The sequence below is a fragment of the Pseudorasbora parva genome, chromosome 20 (assembly GCF_024679245.1).
Source record: "Pseudorasbora parva isolate DD20220531a chromosome 20, ASM2467924v1, whole genome shotgun sequence".
Lineage (NCBI taxonomy): Eukaryota > Metazoa > Chordata > Actinopteri > Cypriniformes > Gobionidae > Pseudorasbora > Pseudorasbora parva.
Genome location: NC_090191.1, coordinates 37,986,805 through 38,005,004, shown reverse-complemented (window position 1 = coordinate 38,005,004; position 18,200 = coordinate 37,986,805). Strand labels below are relative to the sequence as shown.

Sequence of the window (18,200 nt, the reverse complement as noted above, 5' to 3'; positions counted from 1 at the left end):
TTTGACCCTTTTAATTGAATTTAACTTTTTTGTTTTGTTTTATACTTGTTTCACATTTCAGTCACGCTCATTTTTTTGCCACACATTCCCATACGTTTTTTTTTGTATAGGCTTAAGTTTGCTAAAAAGGGTATCGCACTAAAATGAATACATTCATTCAAATTAATTTTGACCATTTTTATTTTATTTTCTATAAAAGTTTAAATATTAATGGGTGACTTTTTAAAAGACATGCTAAACAACATTCATTCAAACAAAGACAGATCACATTTTTATTCAAACAATCAGCATAACAATGTCAGTACATGAGGTTAATTAAGATCAAATGCTATATCAAATTAGAATTCCCTTAATTGTGGGAATGTAAATGGTCAATATGGCCTTCTTGTTTCCCCCCATCCCAAACTTTAAAAATTATTAAATACCAAATAAGAACAAAAAAACATAATTGGTGTGGCCTGTACCAAGCAGACCAATTGAAACACAATGGCCTAAATATAATACTGAATGAATCACAAGACATCACTTAAGATCAAATCAGCCTCCTGGCAACAGGCACTTTTGTTCCTGCTCTAGTAACCAGGCATCTCTTGGTCTTCCAGCACTGACCTGAAAACTGTGCAGGGCAAGAGATAAGTCTGTCTGGAAACTGAACAGGCCACTAGATATAGTCAGGCCTGTTCTTCAGTCATGAGAATTGTATCTGCTGAACGCCTGGGATCTTAAGGAGTAGAAAAAGAGAGACGGTTTAAATAATGAGCATAACAGTAAATGATTCAGTCTGTCTACCTGTTCAATCATATATCTATGGGTTAATACGAGTTGTTTAACATACTAACCTGCTGGTATGAGGTGGTGTATACCATCACGTTCTGTTGCTGGCCATCTGCAGTGATCAGTCCTGCAGGCAACTGACCGGCTGCAAGTTTAAAATGAAAATGATTTCATCATGGAAACCCTTTAAAAAACGAATATCTAGAAATAAGCACAATGCGAAGGGTGCCGTATGTTTTGGTGATGCTACAGAGTTTGGATACATCTCTCATTACAATTCTGAAGTGAAATGCAGCCATATGCTTAAAATAAGCTAAATGAAATGAGTTTGCACTTACTGAAGGTGTCATCTGTTAGTTCTTCACCAAGGCCTTCGCTCACTGTAACTGGAGTGATGCCTTTCTCACCCTTCATTGCCTTGGAAACACGAACATGTCACTTGTAACTTCCAACCGCAATTTGGGCTCTTAATATTACATTTATGATGAGATGACATGCAGGTATTGCTTTTGTACAAAGGACACTGCAATATTTCATATCTTTGTTTCCCTTAAAAATATGTTCTCTATAATCCTTTATATGGATGGACAGTCAATAGCCCCTCTCACACACCAATCCCGGTAAATTGCTGGAAAATCACCAGAATATAAAAATGTGCTGTTTACACAAGCAACGGCATTCTGGCTTTTTACCGGTAAGAGACCGTTCACACATCAGCAGCAAAAAAACAGTCAATTCTGGGATGTCAGTCATCTTTAAAGGCTGCACAGTTGTCGTCATTCACCCGCAAGAGAAGCAGCGCATTAGTTTCACTATGTTCAATTTGAAAACATATTTTGATGTCTCAGCGATGGGCATAACGGATGATCAAACAGAACATATGTTTGCTCTTAAAAACGAGACACACATTATAGTATCCAACTGCAGAGCTGATAAATGGAAAAGAAGGCTGAGTCTCGAGTACGACACGTTGAAAAAGCTGCAAAACATGACGCAACGGTCAAAGTTGATAATGTATCTCCTAAGAACTTCTGATTGGCCCAAAGCAGACGCCTTACGTCAGTGTGTTCTGACATACGTGAATATACCGGTAATCATTCTGCATTTACAGTGCACATTACAGGTAATTTACTGGTCATTTTACAACTTCCCTTAATGGTAAATTGCTGGAACCAATTCATCAATATTTTGGTCCTGTTCACATGGTGTGTAAACTGGTGTGTGTATATGTGAGTGAGTGAATAATACCTCTCTGAACTTCTGCAGGTAGAGTTTAAGCGGCTCCACGTACATGTCAAAACCCAGAGTGGACATGGCGAACAGGATGTCCTCTCCGTTTATGGTCTTGCGTTTCTCTTGATGGCATCTCTCGCTGGCCTCGGATGTGATGAAGCTGATGAACTCACTCACACACTCCTGCACACACTCTTTTGCATCCTTCGCTATCTGCGATTAAAAAGAGATTTGACAAAAGATCTTTACTTGTACTTTAGTTCAGGATTTCATAGAGCTCGCACTCAAAAAGACAATTTCTAGCTAATGAAAAATTGTAATGTCAACATGATCTAAATTCTTATTTATTATGGAATATGAAAGCATTTGTAATAAATTATTTATTTGTGCACATTATTTTTTTTTTAATTCATGAGCCCTAATCTAATCAAAAAAACTTCCCCTCCCTCTTGCATGGACTTCTCCAATGATGTGTTTACTGGCACGAGGACCGGGCAACCAGCAAACCACAGCCATCCAATCAATGCCCATTGAGCAAAATCAAGTCCTGTCCTACATTTTTTCTTGTTCAAGATGCCATTCCTCTTAAATATGTCACATTAGGGGGGGAAAAAAGCAACTTCCGTTTCTTGCCGACTTTAAAATCTGGAAAAAAAAACCTCAACCTTTTTTTCTAAAAGTCTATAAAATGTTAAGGTTTTATTCATTTTCATGAGTTAAAACTTCCTGATATTTTTAGGATTTCCAAGGCCATGGGAACATTGGAAGATGCACAACACAGAAATTAAGAATGAGCAACTACCTTTCCAGTCTGCGGGATGGCATTCTTCATGATCCGGGCAACATTAGCGATGGGAAGGTAAATGTCTTGCTCTCGGAAATTGTCTTTGCTTCCGTTACCATCCTCATGGTCGTTAAAACTTTCATCCCCATCATCTGCACACAGACAATGAACAATAAAAATGCTGCTTCTCATCTCATCATAAATGTTTTCTTAATTAGCTCTAACACAGATGGATGATTGGTGGTGAGGTCATGTCCTTACCATCCTGGGTCTGTAAGACATACGTCCCTCCGGTCATATACTCTCCAGTTATTCCTAACTGACTGGTATCTGTGGTACTGCTGTCTCCGTCCATCTGAACACACAAATATGACGGGTTGTGTTAAAGCATTTATTTCAATAACAGCTTTACAATGTGCAATACACACACATGGCCCGAGAAAAGATAACTAAATAACGCTCCAGAGTATGATTCAAAACTAATAATGAATAGCACACAAAGGGTTAAAGATATATATATATATATATATATATATATATATATATATATATATATATATATATATATATATATAAATCTTTTAACCCTATGTGTGCTATTATATATATGTATGTGTATATATGTATATATATTTATTTATTTATATATACATACAAAAATATAACATAATAAAATCAAACCGTAATAAATGTGTACAACGTGGCTCTGGATATGTTATAAATATAAAGTATTATATATTGGATGTATCTAGCAGCAGCCCTTTGTTTTGATAGTCAGCTAGCAGGTTAGCATCACAGCAGCTCCAGCTAACTAATTCCACGCATTTACCAGGAAGAACAGCTCGTTAATCAATAATTGGGATACTTTAACCAGAAACTAACAGTCTTCTATTTTAAATAAACTTGAAGTGCTTATTAAATGCGGTTAAAATGTGGCTTCGGGCCCTCGCGAGCATGTAGCCCCCATCTCTCCACTTAAATAATCCCTTACCCATCCTCACTCAGTCATTCTTTCAACACTTCATGCATTTAAATGCTCCTTCAGGCCCGGTAAAACTTGTAAACGCCTTCCGGTAACATTCCCTTCTACCCGTTAAACACGAGAATTATCGCTGAAGCGGATCATTTGACCGGAGCCACAAATACAAACCTGACTCGCGCTCGCGCTGCAACTTGATTGGACGGAAATCGGGCTGCGCGAGACAGTTTGTGGCTTGTGCACTTGGGCACGTGTGGATGTCGGTCACCAGGGGGCGCGCTGAGGTGATAATGGGGATAAAACGACAAAATCCAGTGCATTTGTTTGCATTTATATATTGTGCAAATGGTGCTCAAATGGCCTTAATTCTTCCAAATAAAATAAAAAACTCTTTTTTTTTTGTTCATTTGGTTTGATGATATGATTAGATTCATGCTCACTGTAGGTCCGCATGTGGGTAATTACCAATTCAATTAATTGTATGTAAATAGGTTGAAAATAATATACATCCTTCCCTCCCACATGCTCCAATTCCCCTTTCATTTCCATTGATTGGTAAAGCTAGAGCTAAAAGGAACCGATAGGGTGGATTTCAAATTCCAACACAGTATTTGTTTATCATCATCATGTGAAAATATCTACATTTAATTGCTTCATATGCCTTCTTCTTTCATCATAACTGAATGATGCACCAATGGTAGCTTTAAACGTGTCATGCACAGTGAAGCAAATTAAAAAGTAGGCTGAATAAACACAAAGAGTAACAGGTTGACCACAAATATCTGCATTTATCAGGAGTTTATATACATTTTATGTTGTATTTTTTAGCTGTACAGAGGACATCAACACCATGGCCTAAATCCCTCTTGGGGAATGGACATCTCAGAAACCGCCTCTAATCAGCACGTCCAGAATGCAAAATCACTCATGAATTTTAAACGTTTCTGCTTCACTCAGCACTGAATGCTGTGTGGACCGTGAATGTATAATGCTATTAGCAACTGCTTACTGAGGAGGAAATGTTGTGGCAGTTTATATCCATACAAATTAAGACTTAATTTTCAATTTGGACTTTGCCATAAACTCTTCTGCACCCGACCAAGAAACTTGGGACGATTATGTAGAACATCTATGCATGAAATAATGTCATTAATAAATAATTAACATTGCAGGCTTCCAGTTCTTCCCATTGATTAGTTTCCTCTCTAAATCTCTCAAAAGTCATTCTGCCATCGTGATTGGCTTTGTGTTGTTGTACCCAGGCTTCAGCACAGGGGGGCATCGACTGAGCACTGTTTGCCTGAGGCTGGGATCCAAACTGGTGTGTAGCAGGTTAAAATTCAATTAAAGCTCTATGGGTTTTCTGTCTTTTGTAGGTTTCCATTTCTATGCAGTGTGTTGATTTATGGCTTTTCATCTGGTGGCATTTATGTATTGGGCTACTTGTTTGATCTCTGGTCTTTCCAGCTTCTGCATTATTTACCAGCACATACTGAAAAAATCCCACCGACCGGACCACAGTCTCGTAATGTCATTGGGATTTTTTAGGCCAGTAGTTCCCCGCTCTGACGAACTTGCTCTTGTCTCTCACACTGATGACTGCACAATGAGTTCAGTAGGTTAATGTACAGCAGCAGATCATATCAGGGACATCAATCTAACTCCACTGCTTATATAAGTTAAAATCACTTAATTATAAATACAATAATTATAATACAAATGATAAAATCACTTAATCACAATGCCTGGACCTGAGTTTTAACTTTAGCAATGTTTTATCTTTTTAATTTCGTCATATAATTACAATTTTATTTTATTTTATTTTATTTTATTTTATTTTATTTAAAAAAAATTTTTTTTACTGTTGTTTAAAATGCTAAGTTTGGTATTACATTAGGGGTGGAAATGAATAGGCTTAGACTTGGTGCAGGAAACCAAATGCACAGGATATAGGGCTGACACCAGAATGAAAATATGAATGAATCTGAAGCTTAAAATTTTAGCAATTTAATCTAATTTTTAATTTAACAATTATTTTAGACGAATACTTGCACTCTGTCACTGACTAGATTTAAAATAACGTAGGACACTTTTTACTGGTAACTTAAGAAATGGCATTATCAGGAACCACAAATATTCCCCCAATGCATTATTATACATTATATTTAACATTATATATAGTAGTTTAATTACTTTAGTATTACTGTAGTAGGCTATTAGTAGTATTACTGACACTCAACTTGACTGTTTTTCTCTAATAATTCTAATAATAATAATAATAATAATAATAATAATAATAATAATAATAATAATAATAATAATAATAATAATACACTAAAAAATGATGGGTTGTTTTAACCCAAATTTGTGTCAAATATGGACAAACCCAACTGTTGGGTTAACTATTGTATTTAAAAAACGAACCCAACAGCTGAACACACACTGTTCTGCTGAACACACACAAATATATATATATATATATATATATATATATATATATATATATATATATATATATATATATATATATATATATATATATATATATATATATATATATATATATATATATATATTAAATATTTGGAAGAATGTTTGTAACAAAGCAGAGAGAAAAAACAGTCACTATAGTATTTTTCCCCTATGGTAGTGAATGGTTGTTCTCTCTGCTTTGTTACAAACATTCTTCAAAATATCTTGTGTGTGTGTGTGTGTGTGTGTGTGTGTGTGTGTGTGTGTGTGTGTGTGTGTGTGTGTGTGTGTGTGTGTGTGTGTGTGTGTGTGTGTGTGTGTGTGTGTGTGTGTGTTCAGCAGAACAAAGAAACTTAAACAGGTTTGGAACAACTTGAACAGAATTTTCCTTTTTGGGTGAACTATGCTTTTAAATAAACCCTCTTTATTTAATTGCTGATGACTAAAATCAAGTTTCAACTTCGAAAACTCATAAAAAGCGAGGGATGATTGCGACAAGTTAAATGGAAACAGAGATGAAAGCGTGGGCGCGCGCGGCGAGAGGGGGCGGGGCTTCGCCGCTGTAGTCTAGTGTGCGGAGGAAGGCAGCGCACTTCAGGGAGCTGCGCGGAGGTCTTTGAGACACGGACGCAGGCAGGCGGCAGCAGCACCGAGAGCATCAGCATCAAACACAGACCCGCTGTACGGGGCTCGGCAGCCTCCCTCCGTCCCTCCGTGCCCAGCCATGAAACAGACGCTACTGGACCTCATGAGGATGAGTAGGATCTGCCGGATGGTGCTGGCCACTTGTTTGGGATCTTTTATTCTGGTCATCTTCTATTTCCAAAGTATGTTCCAACCAGGTAGGACTTCGTGTTGGTTTCATTCTAAAGGTTTTTAAGATGCTCCGTTGTAGCCCCTGACTTGGTGATTTAGTGTGGAAGAATGTCATTCATAATCAATGAGCTGTTTAAAGGAGCGCATCGATCATCAGCAGCGAGTGAATGATGTACTGCCTCACATCAAAGCTCCAGCTCTCGGTTGCCTATCAATAATACCCTACAGTTTCATGCATTTTAATCTTTTATTTATAGCTGCAATGCACAATGGGTAGAGCCCGGGTCGGTAGTTGAGTGTTGTGTTGTGGACGGATGGTCATTGTCTCCGGTGTGGCCGGGACAGTATAGAGTCAGTGCACTGAATCAAAGAGCTGACAGGCTGTACAAACATCCATACATCAACACTGACATGCCGTCGCCGGTCTGCTGCTGCTCCAGAACCGATGCTTAGAGCGCCGCTCAGAGATTCAATAGAAAGTATGAAGTGGAGTGGACCAGCAAATGAACAACCGGAGAAAATATAGCATGTGATCGTTCAATTCTCTCTCTCTCTCTCTCTCTCTCTCTCTCTCTCTCTCTCTCTCTCTCTCTCTCTCTCTCTCTCTCTCTCTCTCTCTCTCTCTCTCTCTCTCTCTCTCTCTCTTATTTAGAACTTTATTTAGTTTTTTTAATTATAAAGTTCCATCCATCCATCCATCCATCCATCCATCCATCCATCCATCCATCCATCCATCCATCCATCCATCCATCCATCCATCCATCTATCTATCTATCTATCTATCTATCTATCTATCTATCTATCTATCTGTCTGTCTGTCTGTCTGTCTATCTATGGATGGATCTACCCATCCGTCCGTCCGTCCTTCCATCCATCCATCCATCCATCCATCCATCCATCCATCCATCCATCCATCCATCCATCTATCTATCTATCTATCTATCTATCTATCTATCTATCTATCTATCTATCTATCTATCTATCTATCTATCTATCTATCTATCTTAGAAGACATCTGTAAGTTTTTTTGATAGATGATGTTTTATGTATAATCTGAGTCTGCTAGACTTTTCCATTGTCCTGCCCATCGGTTTGGGTTCATCTTGTCCAAAGCATGTAGGCTGTATTTCTGGGGTAATTCTAATGCGCTGTGGATGGAAGACCCAGATAAGGACAATGAAACCGGTGTAGTAATGCAGTAGTCAGTGACGGCTGTGGTCACCGGCACCGTGGAATGTCTCTGGAAACGGTGAGTCATCAGTCACCGGCATGTGAAGGTTCTCAGCAGTCCGCTGGAATGCCCATGTCATCATCTTCCTCTTACACAAGCGGATGCTGAAACGAGACGGAGGAACCGATGAGTCCATGCACACTCATCCAGATGTTGCCTCCAGACCTGCACATGATGTTTCAGAGAAGATCAAAAGTGCACGCTGTGACACATAACACTCAGCCTGTTGTGTTTTATAGTGTCACAAGCTGCAACGGCATCCCATGGTCTGCTGGGATGTACAGGCATTTTTATCATGGTGGTACAAGCAGCTGTTTCTAAACACATCTGTGCATCCCACATGCTTTTAAACACGGTCTAATACAACAGTCTCCCTTATGCTCCACATTGGCTTGACAGGTGTTTGAGTTTCCTCTTCTCTCTCTCTTTATGTGTGTGTGTGTTTGTGTGTGTGTGTGTGTGTGTGTGTGTGTCTATGGCAGCATGCCTTTGCTCTTTTGTCGTTTCCTCTCCCCCTGTGACCTTATTATGCACTCTAGCCTACAAACATACCCCGAAAAAACACACTGGCACACACACACACATTAGAAAGCACCTCAAATGGACCCGAGCAGTTGAGTGACGGTGTTGACGTCATGCTCCAGTGTGTTTGTGATGAACAGAGAATTATGTTTTTAAAGGAATATTTCAGGTTCAGGAGTTAAGCTCAATCCACAGCCTTTGCGGTGTAATGGTGATTACCACTTTCTCTTTCAGTAGCGCAGCCATGAGACATAGTTAATATGCATGTTGAAATGACTGTATTGCAAAGAAATCTTTTTTGTGTGTTTTTAAAGGAAGGAATTTAAAAAATTTGTTGCTATTACAAAACTACAAAACGACTGCAAAAATTATGATTTAGTGTACGTTTACATGAAAAACGTTAAACTAAAACTGAAACGTTTTTTCTTTGCATTTTTCGTGTACAAACCATAGACTGTAATTAAATATGGACGTAGTGTCCGTGACGTCACCCATAGGATTCCGATAAGCCGTTCTGAAGCTTAAAGTAGAGTCGAGCTGGGCGTTGCCATCTTGTGAGCGAGTCATCGCGTGTCACTCCCACAGAAAATGGGCAGGATAACAGAAAATGGGCAAAAAGGCAGGATGTGCGCGGAGTTTAGGTGACGCAATGACTATAGACGGCAGATAAATGGCTATCCACTTGCAACCACGCCCTTAATTATGCAGAACTTTAAGACTTTTTATAACGTAAACGAATGAGTTATAAAAAAATTCACCCCCCTCACAGTTGTCATGAAGATCAAAATTAGCCTTATAGGCCAAAACCACAATTTGTACCAGACTGTAAACATGTTTTTTTCTGCTGTAAAGTTGAGAATTTTAACATCGGGCTCAATGAGATTCTGCTCCCTTCTGGAGCCTGCCTCTAGTGGCCAGTTGAGGAATTACAGTTTGCATTACTTCCGTATTGGCTTCAAGAGAGATCGCGGGAGGTTGCCGCTTGGTACAAACGATTTGTTGTTGTCAAAACGACCCCCGTTTACACGGAAAATGCTCTATTTTGCTGCCAGGCCAGTAGATGGCGATGCCACTTTGTAGACGCACCTATAGATTGTGCAGGTATGACATCACTTTGTAGGCCAAAACGTGGAAGAGAGTTAGCATTTTAGCACTAGCGGTTCCCTCATGCCGAAGTCAATGGGTTTTTTGAATGGGGGTTTTGATTAAATGGCTGAAATAATGTCTGTGGTGAACACAAAGCTCAAGACGCTTTCGCGTTTTAATCTACGACATAAAATTAGTCAGTCTTACTCGACTCTGCCGGTTATTACACATGCGCATAATGTCACTGTTTTGACAAATTTGCATGTTTGCATCTTAAACGGAGACAATAATGTTATCGTTTTTTTAAAAACATGCACAAACCGAGAGATTACTTAAAATTCCTTTTTGTGGTTATCAACATTTGAACTTGGAATATTTCTTTAAAATATTGGAAATATTTGTATTTCAAAAACCATGGATTTAATGTTTCACATCACATTTCTCAGTGTTAAAGTTGTCCACGTTCATTTTATAGCTCAATTGTCTCTATTTTTATTTCTGAAGAAACTTCTGAAAAAAAGTTACTTGGAGAACTCTTGAGTGATATGGTTTTCCTCTGGGCAGGACTGGAGAGATAGAGAAAAGAGAGGGAATTATATGTGTGGAAAGAAACCAAAATGAGTTGTCTTAGAAGAAAAGAGATAAGGAATGTCGGTGGGGAGTTCAACATTCCTTAAGGGTTGGTTACTCAGGACCGGGACGAGGACTCAGACCAGCAGACCAAAGAACCCCGCTTCTCTTCTGAGAGCTCAGATAAAGTCGTTCTTTCTGTATTTGTGTGACTGACGTACAGTAATCTTTCTTCTTCATCTTCCCAGTCTGTTGAGGAGGCCTGGCATTTGATGTGAATGATAAAGGTCATGTCACCAGTAAAGCCCATGACATATCGAAGGTGGAATCACACTGTTTCTGTTTCTGTCTGCTGTTGCGTAAGTGTTTGCCTGCCAGTTCCAAGCTCATTGTTGTTGTTGTTTTTTCTGTGTCCATTTTTTTGGAGAGTGCATATGCAGGATATCCTGTTTGTGTGATCTCAGTGGGTCTATTCGTTGTTTTCCAAACTCTCCAAGCCATCAGCTTACACACACCCACATGCTCAAGCTGGTCCCAGAGAGATTTGGACACTGGTACAGCTGGAGAAATGATGATTCCAGAATACATGTTTATAATATTCTGTAATATATACATTGATTTCTCAATGTTAAGGGGTCTCTTATTTATTATAATATTTTTTTATATAATTGTATTTAAAGGAAGTGTGTGGCCAAAACTGGTACTGCAGGCGTTTCCCCCCTCCCCCTCCCCCTGACTCGAGGTTGCCAGATTGGCTCCAGGATCCAGCAGGAACGTTTGTATCAGCAGCTGTGGTAACTAGAGCAGATCTGGCAACCCGGATGCTGAAACACTCCTGACTTTGTGATTGGTCGATAGGTGGAGGGCGGAGCTTCAGGCCAAAACACATGTCAACATCAACATCAGTTGAGGGCTGCAACAACGACTTTTAAATGACAATATCCTGGCCGGACTACTGCTGTCAGTGATATAAGTATTTGAAATGAACATGATTTCTTAATGTCTACTGATATATCAGGTCCATTTTATGATTCATTGAAATACATTTCTTACATACAGTTCCTTTAATTACTATATATATACTACACAAACATTTTAATTATAAATATAATTTATAATTAAATAATTTAATTCAATAAATAGTCATTTTAAATGTATTCAAATTTAGAATAATGTTTATAATATATTCTGCAATATCAATATCATATATTTGTAATAATATGCAATAGAATATAAAATTCTGTAATACCAATACATTAATTAAAATAATATTATTTTAATTTGCATGATACTATAATCATTTAATAAATTTAATAGTCACATTTTCATTTAAATTCTGATTAAATGTTTATATTATTCTGTCTAAATCTATTTAATGACAGTTATTATATATATATATATATATATATATATATATATATATATATATATATATATATATATATATACATAATATATAATATAGCCTATATATAAATACATTTAATGAATAAATCTAATTAATTGATTAAAACAATATTTTACGAGATGTGGACTGTTACAGCTCCAGCTTTGAGAATAATTGTTATTCAGAGACACACACATTACCTAAATAAGCTTCAAGCTAAATTCTTTTGCCTTTGTAACATAATTGTAGTGATATCAGGTTTGTTTAATGGGCCGGATTCACATTCTCTTCTTCACTGCACTTGTTATTATTGCGCTGTGCCTCGTGTTCGAGACAGAGATTGTGTCGTTGGAGCCCACCAGAGCAATCTGGTTGATATCCATCTGCTGAAACGGATTGAATTTGTGGCTCACACTTCCAGGTTTTGTGTTTGTGTTTTGTGGCACGCGTGAACATCTGCTGCTATCGTACCTGCCCCACACATGCCCTGATAAGCTTGCTTTGGAGAATGGCAACTGTATAGGCATCCCCTGTATATCTGAAAGGCTTCCTTCTTCTTTTGATTTGTGTCGATGTCAAAAGCCACGCCTCATGTTTTCTGCACATCTGTCCTCCTCTCTCTTGCCCTTTGGGTCTCTCCGATGGTTAATTGTTAAAGCGACTCCCAATCGCAGCGCAGCCATTTGTGTGAGATAAAAGTGTGCACATGTTTGTGGTTTATGAGTCAGCCCATTAGGCTCATTAGGCTCAGCTTGCTCCGTCTGCAGCGTGCTGTCGTGGGAGGAGCCGCGTCTTAACGATGGAAAACGGCATAAGTGTCATTTACCAAGTCCAACATCTGGATGCCAGCCACCCGCATCTGGAGGGAGCTGGAGGAATGAAGAGATGGCTGATTATATCCTCCATCCCATAATAACTTTGCTTTTTTTAGGAGCCGGTGCTTTAAATATTTTGGTGAAGCGAGTTTGTGTTGCAAGATTATGCGTTTCTCCTTTTTTGAATTTGATAATTACAGAGTTGTGGGGTCATGGTGTGTGCAGATCCCAGAAGAAGTGCTCGGAGGTTGCTTTTTTATAGCTTAGGAGAGATAAAGTTCTCAGATATGCTATATAAGTGACTTGCTCTTGATGTTTTCCTAAAAGTCTGCTGGAGAAATAAATAGACACAGTTGTTGACGTACAGTAAAAGTACAGAGGTATGAAATGACTGTGCGCTGCTGATATTGTTTACTTTGATGAGGAAAGTTTGGGATCTTTTGTTCAGGAGAAAAATCAGTAGGAGAAACAATGTGTGCTTCCATTTGTGCTCCAATTGTCATAATAAAAAGTGTGTATATGTGTATATATGTGTGTGTGTTTGTGTGTGTGTCTCATTAGGGCCTTTGTCAGCCTTTAGAGCTGCAGTCATTATGCGCTCTGTGGAGTGTCAGCGCGTGCTGAATTGAGTGTTTTGTAGGCGAGAGTATTGATAAGTATTGATCTTGTCGTATGACGAACTCTATACTGTTAATGGGAGAAGAGGGTCCTAACTGCATTTGGCTATTGTTTATGCTCGTTGCCATGAAAACAGGGAGAGGTCAGACAGACCTCTTTCGTCTGTGACAGAATGAACTATGAAACAAGTAAAGGGGTAAGACTGTCTAAGAAGCACACACACACACACACACACACACACACGCACGTACACACACACACACACGCACGCACACACACACACACACACACACACACACACACACACACACACACACCCACACACACGTCGTGTTTCCATGTTTTATGGGGACTTTCCATAGGCGTAATGGTTTTTATACTGTATAAACCGTATTTTCTATCCCCCTACACTGCCTCTGCCCCTAAACCTACCCGTCACAGTAAACATTCTGCATTTTTACTTTCTCAAAAAAACTTCTTCTGTGTGATTTATAAGATGTTTTCCTCATGGGGACCTAAAAATGTCCCCACAAGGACAAGGATTTCGGATATTGCCATCTTTGTGGGGACATTTTGTCCCCATAACGTAGGGATTACACCCCCCCCCCCCCACACACACACACACAAATACACTTTTAAAACAATTAATCGATGTGATAGCACTAACTAAAATATAATGCTATACAATGTAATATATAATATAATTTATATAAAAAAGTATTTATTGTACAGAATTTGATTTGATAATGGCGGGGGGGGGGGGGGGGGGTAAACATGAAAATAAATAATGCAAAATTGCTAAATATTATTTCTTTTTTTATTCCGTTCTGAAATACGACCTACCCATTTCTTTGTGAAATTCAGTGCTTCAGGTACAGTTCTGAGTTTTTTCACAGTCAGACTGAGCAAGTCTGAGAATTTGTTCAGAATTAATTACGTTCTTGAAAAGAGCTGAAGTGAATTATGGTTTTTAATAAGAGAAACGGTTTGGCTGTGCATGTATGCTGTCAGGAGGGGTGTGTATTTATACAGACTTCTCTAGGGTGTAAAAAAAAAAAGAGTTATCCATCACTATCACTACTTCTGAACAAGCATACTTGTCTTAAACTCTCACATTTATATATGTCCATAAGAGGTTGATTTGTTCTAGCAATACCTGAGAGCTCATCCTGTCCATGATTAAAACATATTTATCGGTGCTGCAGGCCAAAGAAAAGAGAGAGGAAGAAAGAGGCCATTAGAAAGAGACAAAGAAAAGAGCGAACTCCAGTGAGAAGATATGCGACGGCGGAGAAATACCACATTTCACGGGGTGTAAGCGATCACCATGGAAACAGTGGCATGTATGATGTGTGTTTTGGGGGGATGGGGTGTGTGAGTGTAAACAGGTGTTCACACGTGTGCGTGTGTGTGTTAGCCGTGTGGACGCTTTTCTTTTGTTTGTTTGTAAGCATGTGGACATGAAGGCTCACTCCCTTGAATAATAAGACCGTAAGATGATGGGTGGATACTGCGAGAATCCATACCTATTAATAAAAAGTTTATTTATCCGATTGAATCCCTCTTCAGCACTAAAAGAAAACGAGGCAGTTAGCAACGGCATCGGGCCTGAAGAGACACATTACAGTTGATATAGACCTGATGTGAAAAAGAGAAATTTAAGAGAGCGTGGAGGGCATGCTTAAACTGCTCAGCGTCGCGATAAAATCATTAAAAATTGTGTGTATAAGCATACATATATCTTATCTTTTTTTTTTACTTTATGTGTGTTAACACGAGAGGCGTTTTTCCTGATTTGCCCACGTCACAGTGCGTGTAGGGTTTAGGGGGAAGGGGATCATTTTCATGGCATGGTTTATAAACACACATCAGTTTTAAAACCCCCACACATTTAGAAACGCCCACTTTTGTTACGTAGAGACCCCACACAGCAAATTACTGAGGGATAAAAACCTGGTGTTGGGCATCTAGTGATAAAATCTGGTGTTAATTTACAAATATTATATGCTTTATCACTTGTTTAGTGATAAAGCACAGTGTTTCCTTTGGGTGATAAAGCACAGTGTTTCCTTTGGGTGTTAACAATCAACATCTGCGCATGTGCAGAGCATTTTAAATTTCCCAGCTCATCCTTCGGTCTCTCCATCTTTATGGATTTCCCTGCACACACAACGGTTACAAGGACAAGGTATAGTATAGTATTATTATCTTATCAACTTGTGATTTATTAATGAGCTTGTATAATGAGTAACGTAGCCGATGTGGTTGACTTAACTCTGTTAGCGTTTTTTTTTTTTTTTTTGTTTACCTCAGTTTAAATTTAGCGCGCTTTTGATCCGCCATTCAGTTTAACATAACTGAATAAACCCCACTAACACACTAAATTCGTTAATGGAGGACGAGATTTACATAAGTGACTTAATTTCGTTGTACTAATTTTGTAATAATGTAGCAGCATTAACATTATGTGTCATTTTTTAACTCACTGGACTTGGATAGTTATTTCTTTAGGACTTCCAACCTTTATAAGAGTGTTTATATCTTTCACCCCGTAACTACGAGTTACTTCTGGTGTTTTGAAATGTCATTCAAATGAGAAAGCAGACGTTAATCGAATGAATTAATTGCTCTTAATTTTTTTTTCTTGTGTGACGCCGGGGCTCGATCCCTAGCCGAGCACCCACGGATAGCACGGTCCATCATTGTCGGCGCTGCGCATACTGATCGGCCTGCAACATTTTGCGAGTGAAATGCTCTGTGTGTTCTAGCAATCTTCTCGTGGTACTTTGATAACATACGCCGACCATTCTGTACAGCGCTCCAAAATGTCGAAAACATCGTAGGACACGCTTTTCTTCATGAACTGCTTCAGTCAATATATAGAAACTCAAGATCGAGTACGAGTGTGCAATGTCGTGGAATGTATACGCCAAAACTCATTTTGGCGTGCATATGATACGCAATTTATGGCGTATTATACATACGAACCCCCCACCCCACTACCCTAAACCTACCCAAGAGAGCGTGTCATATAACGTTACGCCATAAAGTGCGTATCATATGCACGCCAAAATGAGTTTTGGCGTATAAGTTACATTCCACGACATTGCACACTTGTACTATTTGACATTTTTCGTCTTATTTTGTATTAGTTGAGCAGACATGCATTAGTGCCCTTCCATGCGCGATTTTTTTCTGTACAACTTAGTTCTAGCCTTTTCTAGTTGTAGCATTATAAATCTGTAACAGTAGTGCTTATGTTTTGAATATAACGTTTTCTTGCTATGTATTGGTATAAAAATAACCTGAAGTAAAACGCAAAGTGACCTGATTATTTTGAGTCTTTTAGTTTGCTTTCTGCTTTGGAGGATTTTTGTTTCATGGAATATTGTTTATTATTGCAGAAGGAAACCACTTAAGGCCACAATCTATGCTGTATGCCCTTGGCATTATTACTCTACAAACCTAAACGATCCTGAAAGGAAGACAGGCTATGTAAGTATCTCTGCTTGTTGATTGAAGATGTTTGAAACTTTATATCTTAGATTTTTTTTAATGTGTTTGTTTTAACCAAATTTGTCTCTTTAACAGGAACGATACTATGTGTTTGGATCATTTTGAGGAGCGCTATCAACGCCAAGATCGTGGGATCGATGAATTGGGAAAGCAAGAACTGACAAAATGTAAAAATGCGTACATTGAATGCAATGTAAGTCGCTTTGGATAAAATCATCTGCCAAATGTAAATGTATTAATTTATAAAGGAATAGTATTTTTATCAGAATGAATTACAAACCAGACAGTTTTTTAACATTAAGGTTGATTTAATATATACAATGTTGAATTTTTGTATTTTCAATTAAAACATTACTTGAGGAATGTTTCTTTGTTTAATCTTGTTTGAAATGCAGTAGAGATTTATCATGGTAAGATGTTATAGCATTGGAGTATAACAAGAAATTGTTTTATTCAATTGTATGTGTGACAACAATGGCTTTACTGTAGCGATTCCCGGCGAAAGCAAGAACTGACAAAAATGTTTTTTTTAATTAAAAATGGTATTGAATGCAGTGTAAGTCGCATTGGATAAAAGTGTCTGCCAATACATAAATGTAATGGAATTGATATATTACAATTTCAATAAATATTCAAATAAATTTGTAGTCACTTGATTTTTTGGGGGGAAAAAATAAAATAATATATATAAATTGTTTTAAATTTCATTCACAGTGCCATTTTAGTATTTAAGTATTTACATTAAATAAACTGGGTGTGTGAGATTAATCACCATAAAGTGTTAAATGTACACTTATGAGTAATACATTTCTCAACACCTCGAGTGACTAAAAAGAAACACTAACACAGTGTTTGTATAACGAACACTTTCGTCAGTGTTGTTTTAACACTAGCAAAGACGGACCTGTATGTTCACCCGGAAAGTGATAATTTTAACACCCGTGGTGATAAATCTCCCAACATGTTTTTTGCTGTGCATACTCCAATAATGACTGTTTTCTAAAAGGTTCCCCCAAACACTCCCCTCATCTGCCATTGGATGGGCAAACCGATAGTCCCACCCCCAAACTAATGACCCATTGAGCCGTTTTAACATCCAAAAATATGTCTAAGCACCAGGTAACGTTAAACTGCAAATTGAAGTTAGCTACAAGGAGGCACTACTCTTGCTTCAGTAAGTTACATTTTAGACAGAATATTTGCAGTTACTTAGTTTTCGCTCCTCTTAACGAATCTCAGAGAACAGAGTAGAAGCTTCTCATTCCGAATCCTGAATGAATCCGTGTTTTTGAACAGTTGAGTGAATGATTCATAAAGACAGTGGCTGCATCCGAAATAATATACTTCCTTACTATGGGCAAAAAACTGTGAAAACAGTAGACTAGATGACCTACTTC

The 18,200-nt window shown here is 38.1% G+C and overlaps 2 protein-coding genes and 1 long non-coding RNA gene across 6 annotated transcripts in view; 2 read left to right on the top strand and 1 right to left on the bottom strand.

Annotated features, from left to right (window-relative positions):
- Positions 1 to 248: 248 nt before the first annotated feature.
- Positions 249 to 3,979, bottom strand: nfyba (nuclear transcription factor Y, beta a). 3 transcript variants are annotated; one of them, XM_067427097.1, is made up of 7 exons: positions 3,942 to 3,979; positions 3,053 to 3,146; positions 2,810 to 2,943; positions 2,023 to 2,220; positions 1,113 to 1,191; positions 840 to 919; positions 249 to 721 (listed from the first exon to the last, which is right to left on the bottom strand). In XM_067427097.1, exons 2-7 carry the CDS (start codon positions 3,144 to 3,146, stop codon positions 689 to 691), a joined length of 618 nt encoding a protein of 205 aa, XP_067283198.1. In that variant the 5' UTR covers positions 3,942 to 3,979; the 3' UTR covers positions 249 to 688. The 3 variants fall into 3 exon arrangements, with proteins under 3 accessions (XP_067283198.1, XP_067283195.1, XP_067283196.1); XM_067427094.1 differs by lacking the exon at positions 3,942 to 3,979 and adding an exon at positions 3,783 to 3,935; XM_067427095.1 differs by lacking the exon at positions 3,942 to 3,979 and adding an exon at positions 3,793 to 3,933.
- A 2,843-nt stretch (positions 3,980 to 6,822) lies between these two features.
- Positions 6,823 to 18,200, top strand: part of chst11 (carbohydrate (chondroitin 4) sulfotransferase 11) — a 52,281-nt gene continuing 40,903 nt past the window's right edge. Inside the window, exon 1 of one of the 2 annotated variants that reach the window (XM_067428133.1) lies at positions 6,823 to 7,069. In XM_067428133.1, the coding sequence (XP_067284234.1) occupies positions 6,967 to 7,069 (103 nt within the window). In that variant the 5' untranslated portion in view covers positions 6,823 to 6,966. Of the gene's footprint in view, positions 7,085 to 18,200 lie in introns of both variants that reach the window. The other variant, XM_067428132.1, reaches the window with a different exon arrangement.
- On the top strand, positions 15,226 to 17,378 carry LOC137049582 (uncharacterized). The gene is made up of 3 exons (XR_010899649.1): positions 15,226 to 15,475; positions 16,692 to 16,782; positions 16,879 to 17,378. It is a non-coding gene; the product is annotated as an uncharacterized lncRNA (long non-coding RNA).

Excerpts from the sequence above, each read along its gene's own strand:
- nfyba (XM_067427097.1), bottom strand. The coding sequence starts at position 3,146 with ATGGACGGAGACAGCAGTACCACAGATACCAGTCAGTTAGGAATAACT. Across the intron at positions 1,192-2,022 it reads ACCTGCAGAAGTTCAGAGAG|GCAATGAAGGGTGAGAAAGG; the intron begins GTATTATTCACT and ends CGTGTTTCCAAG. Across the intron at positions 920-1,112 it reads ACTAACAGATGACACCTTCA|CCGGTCAGTTGCCTGCAGGA; the intron begins GTAAGTGCAAAC and ends TTAAACTTGCAG.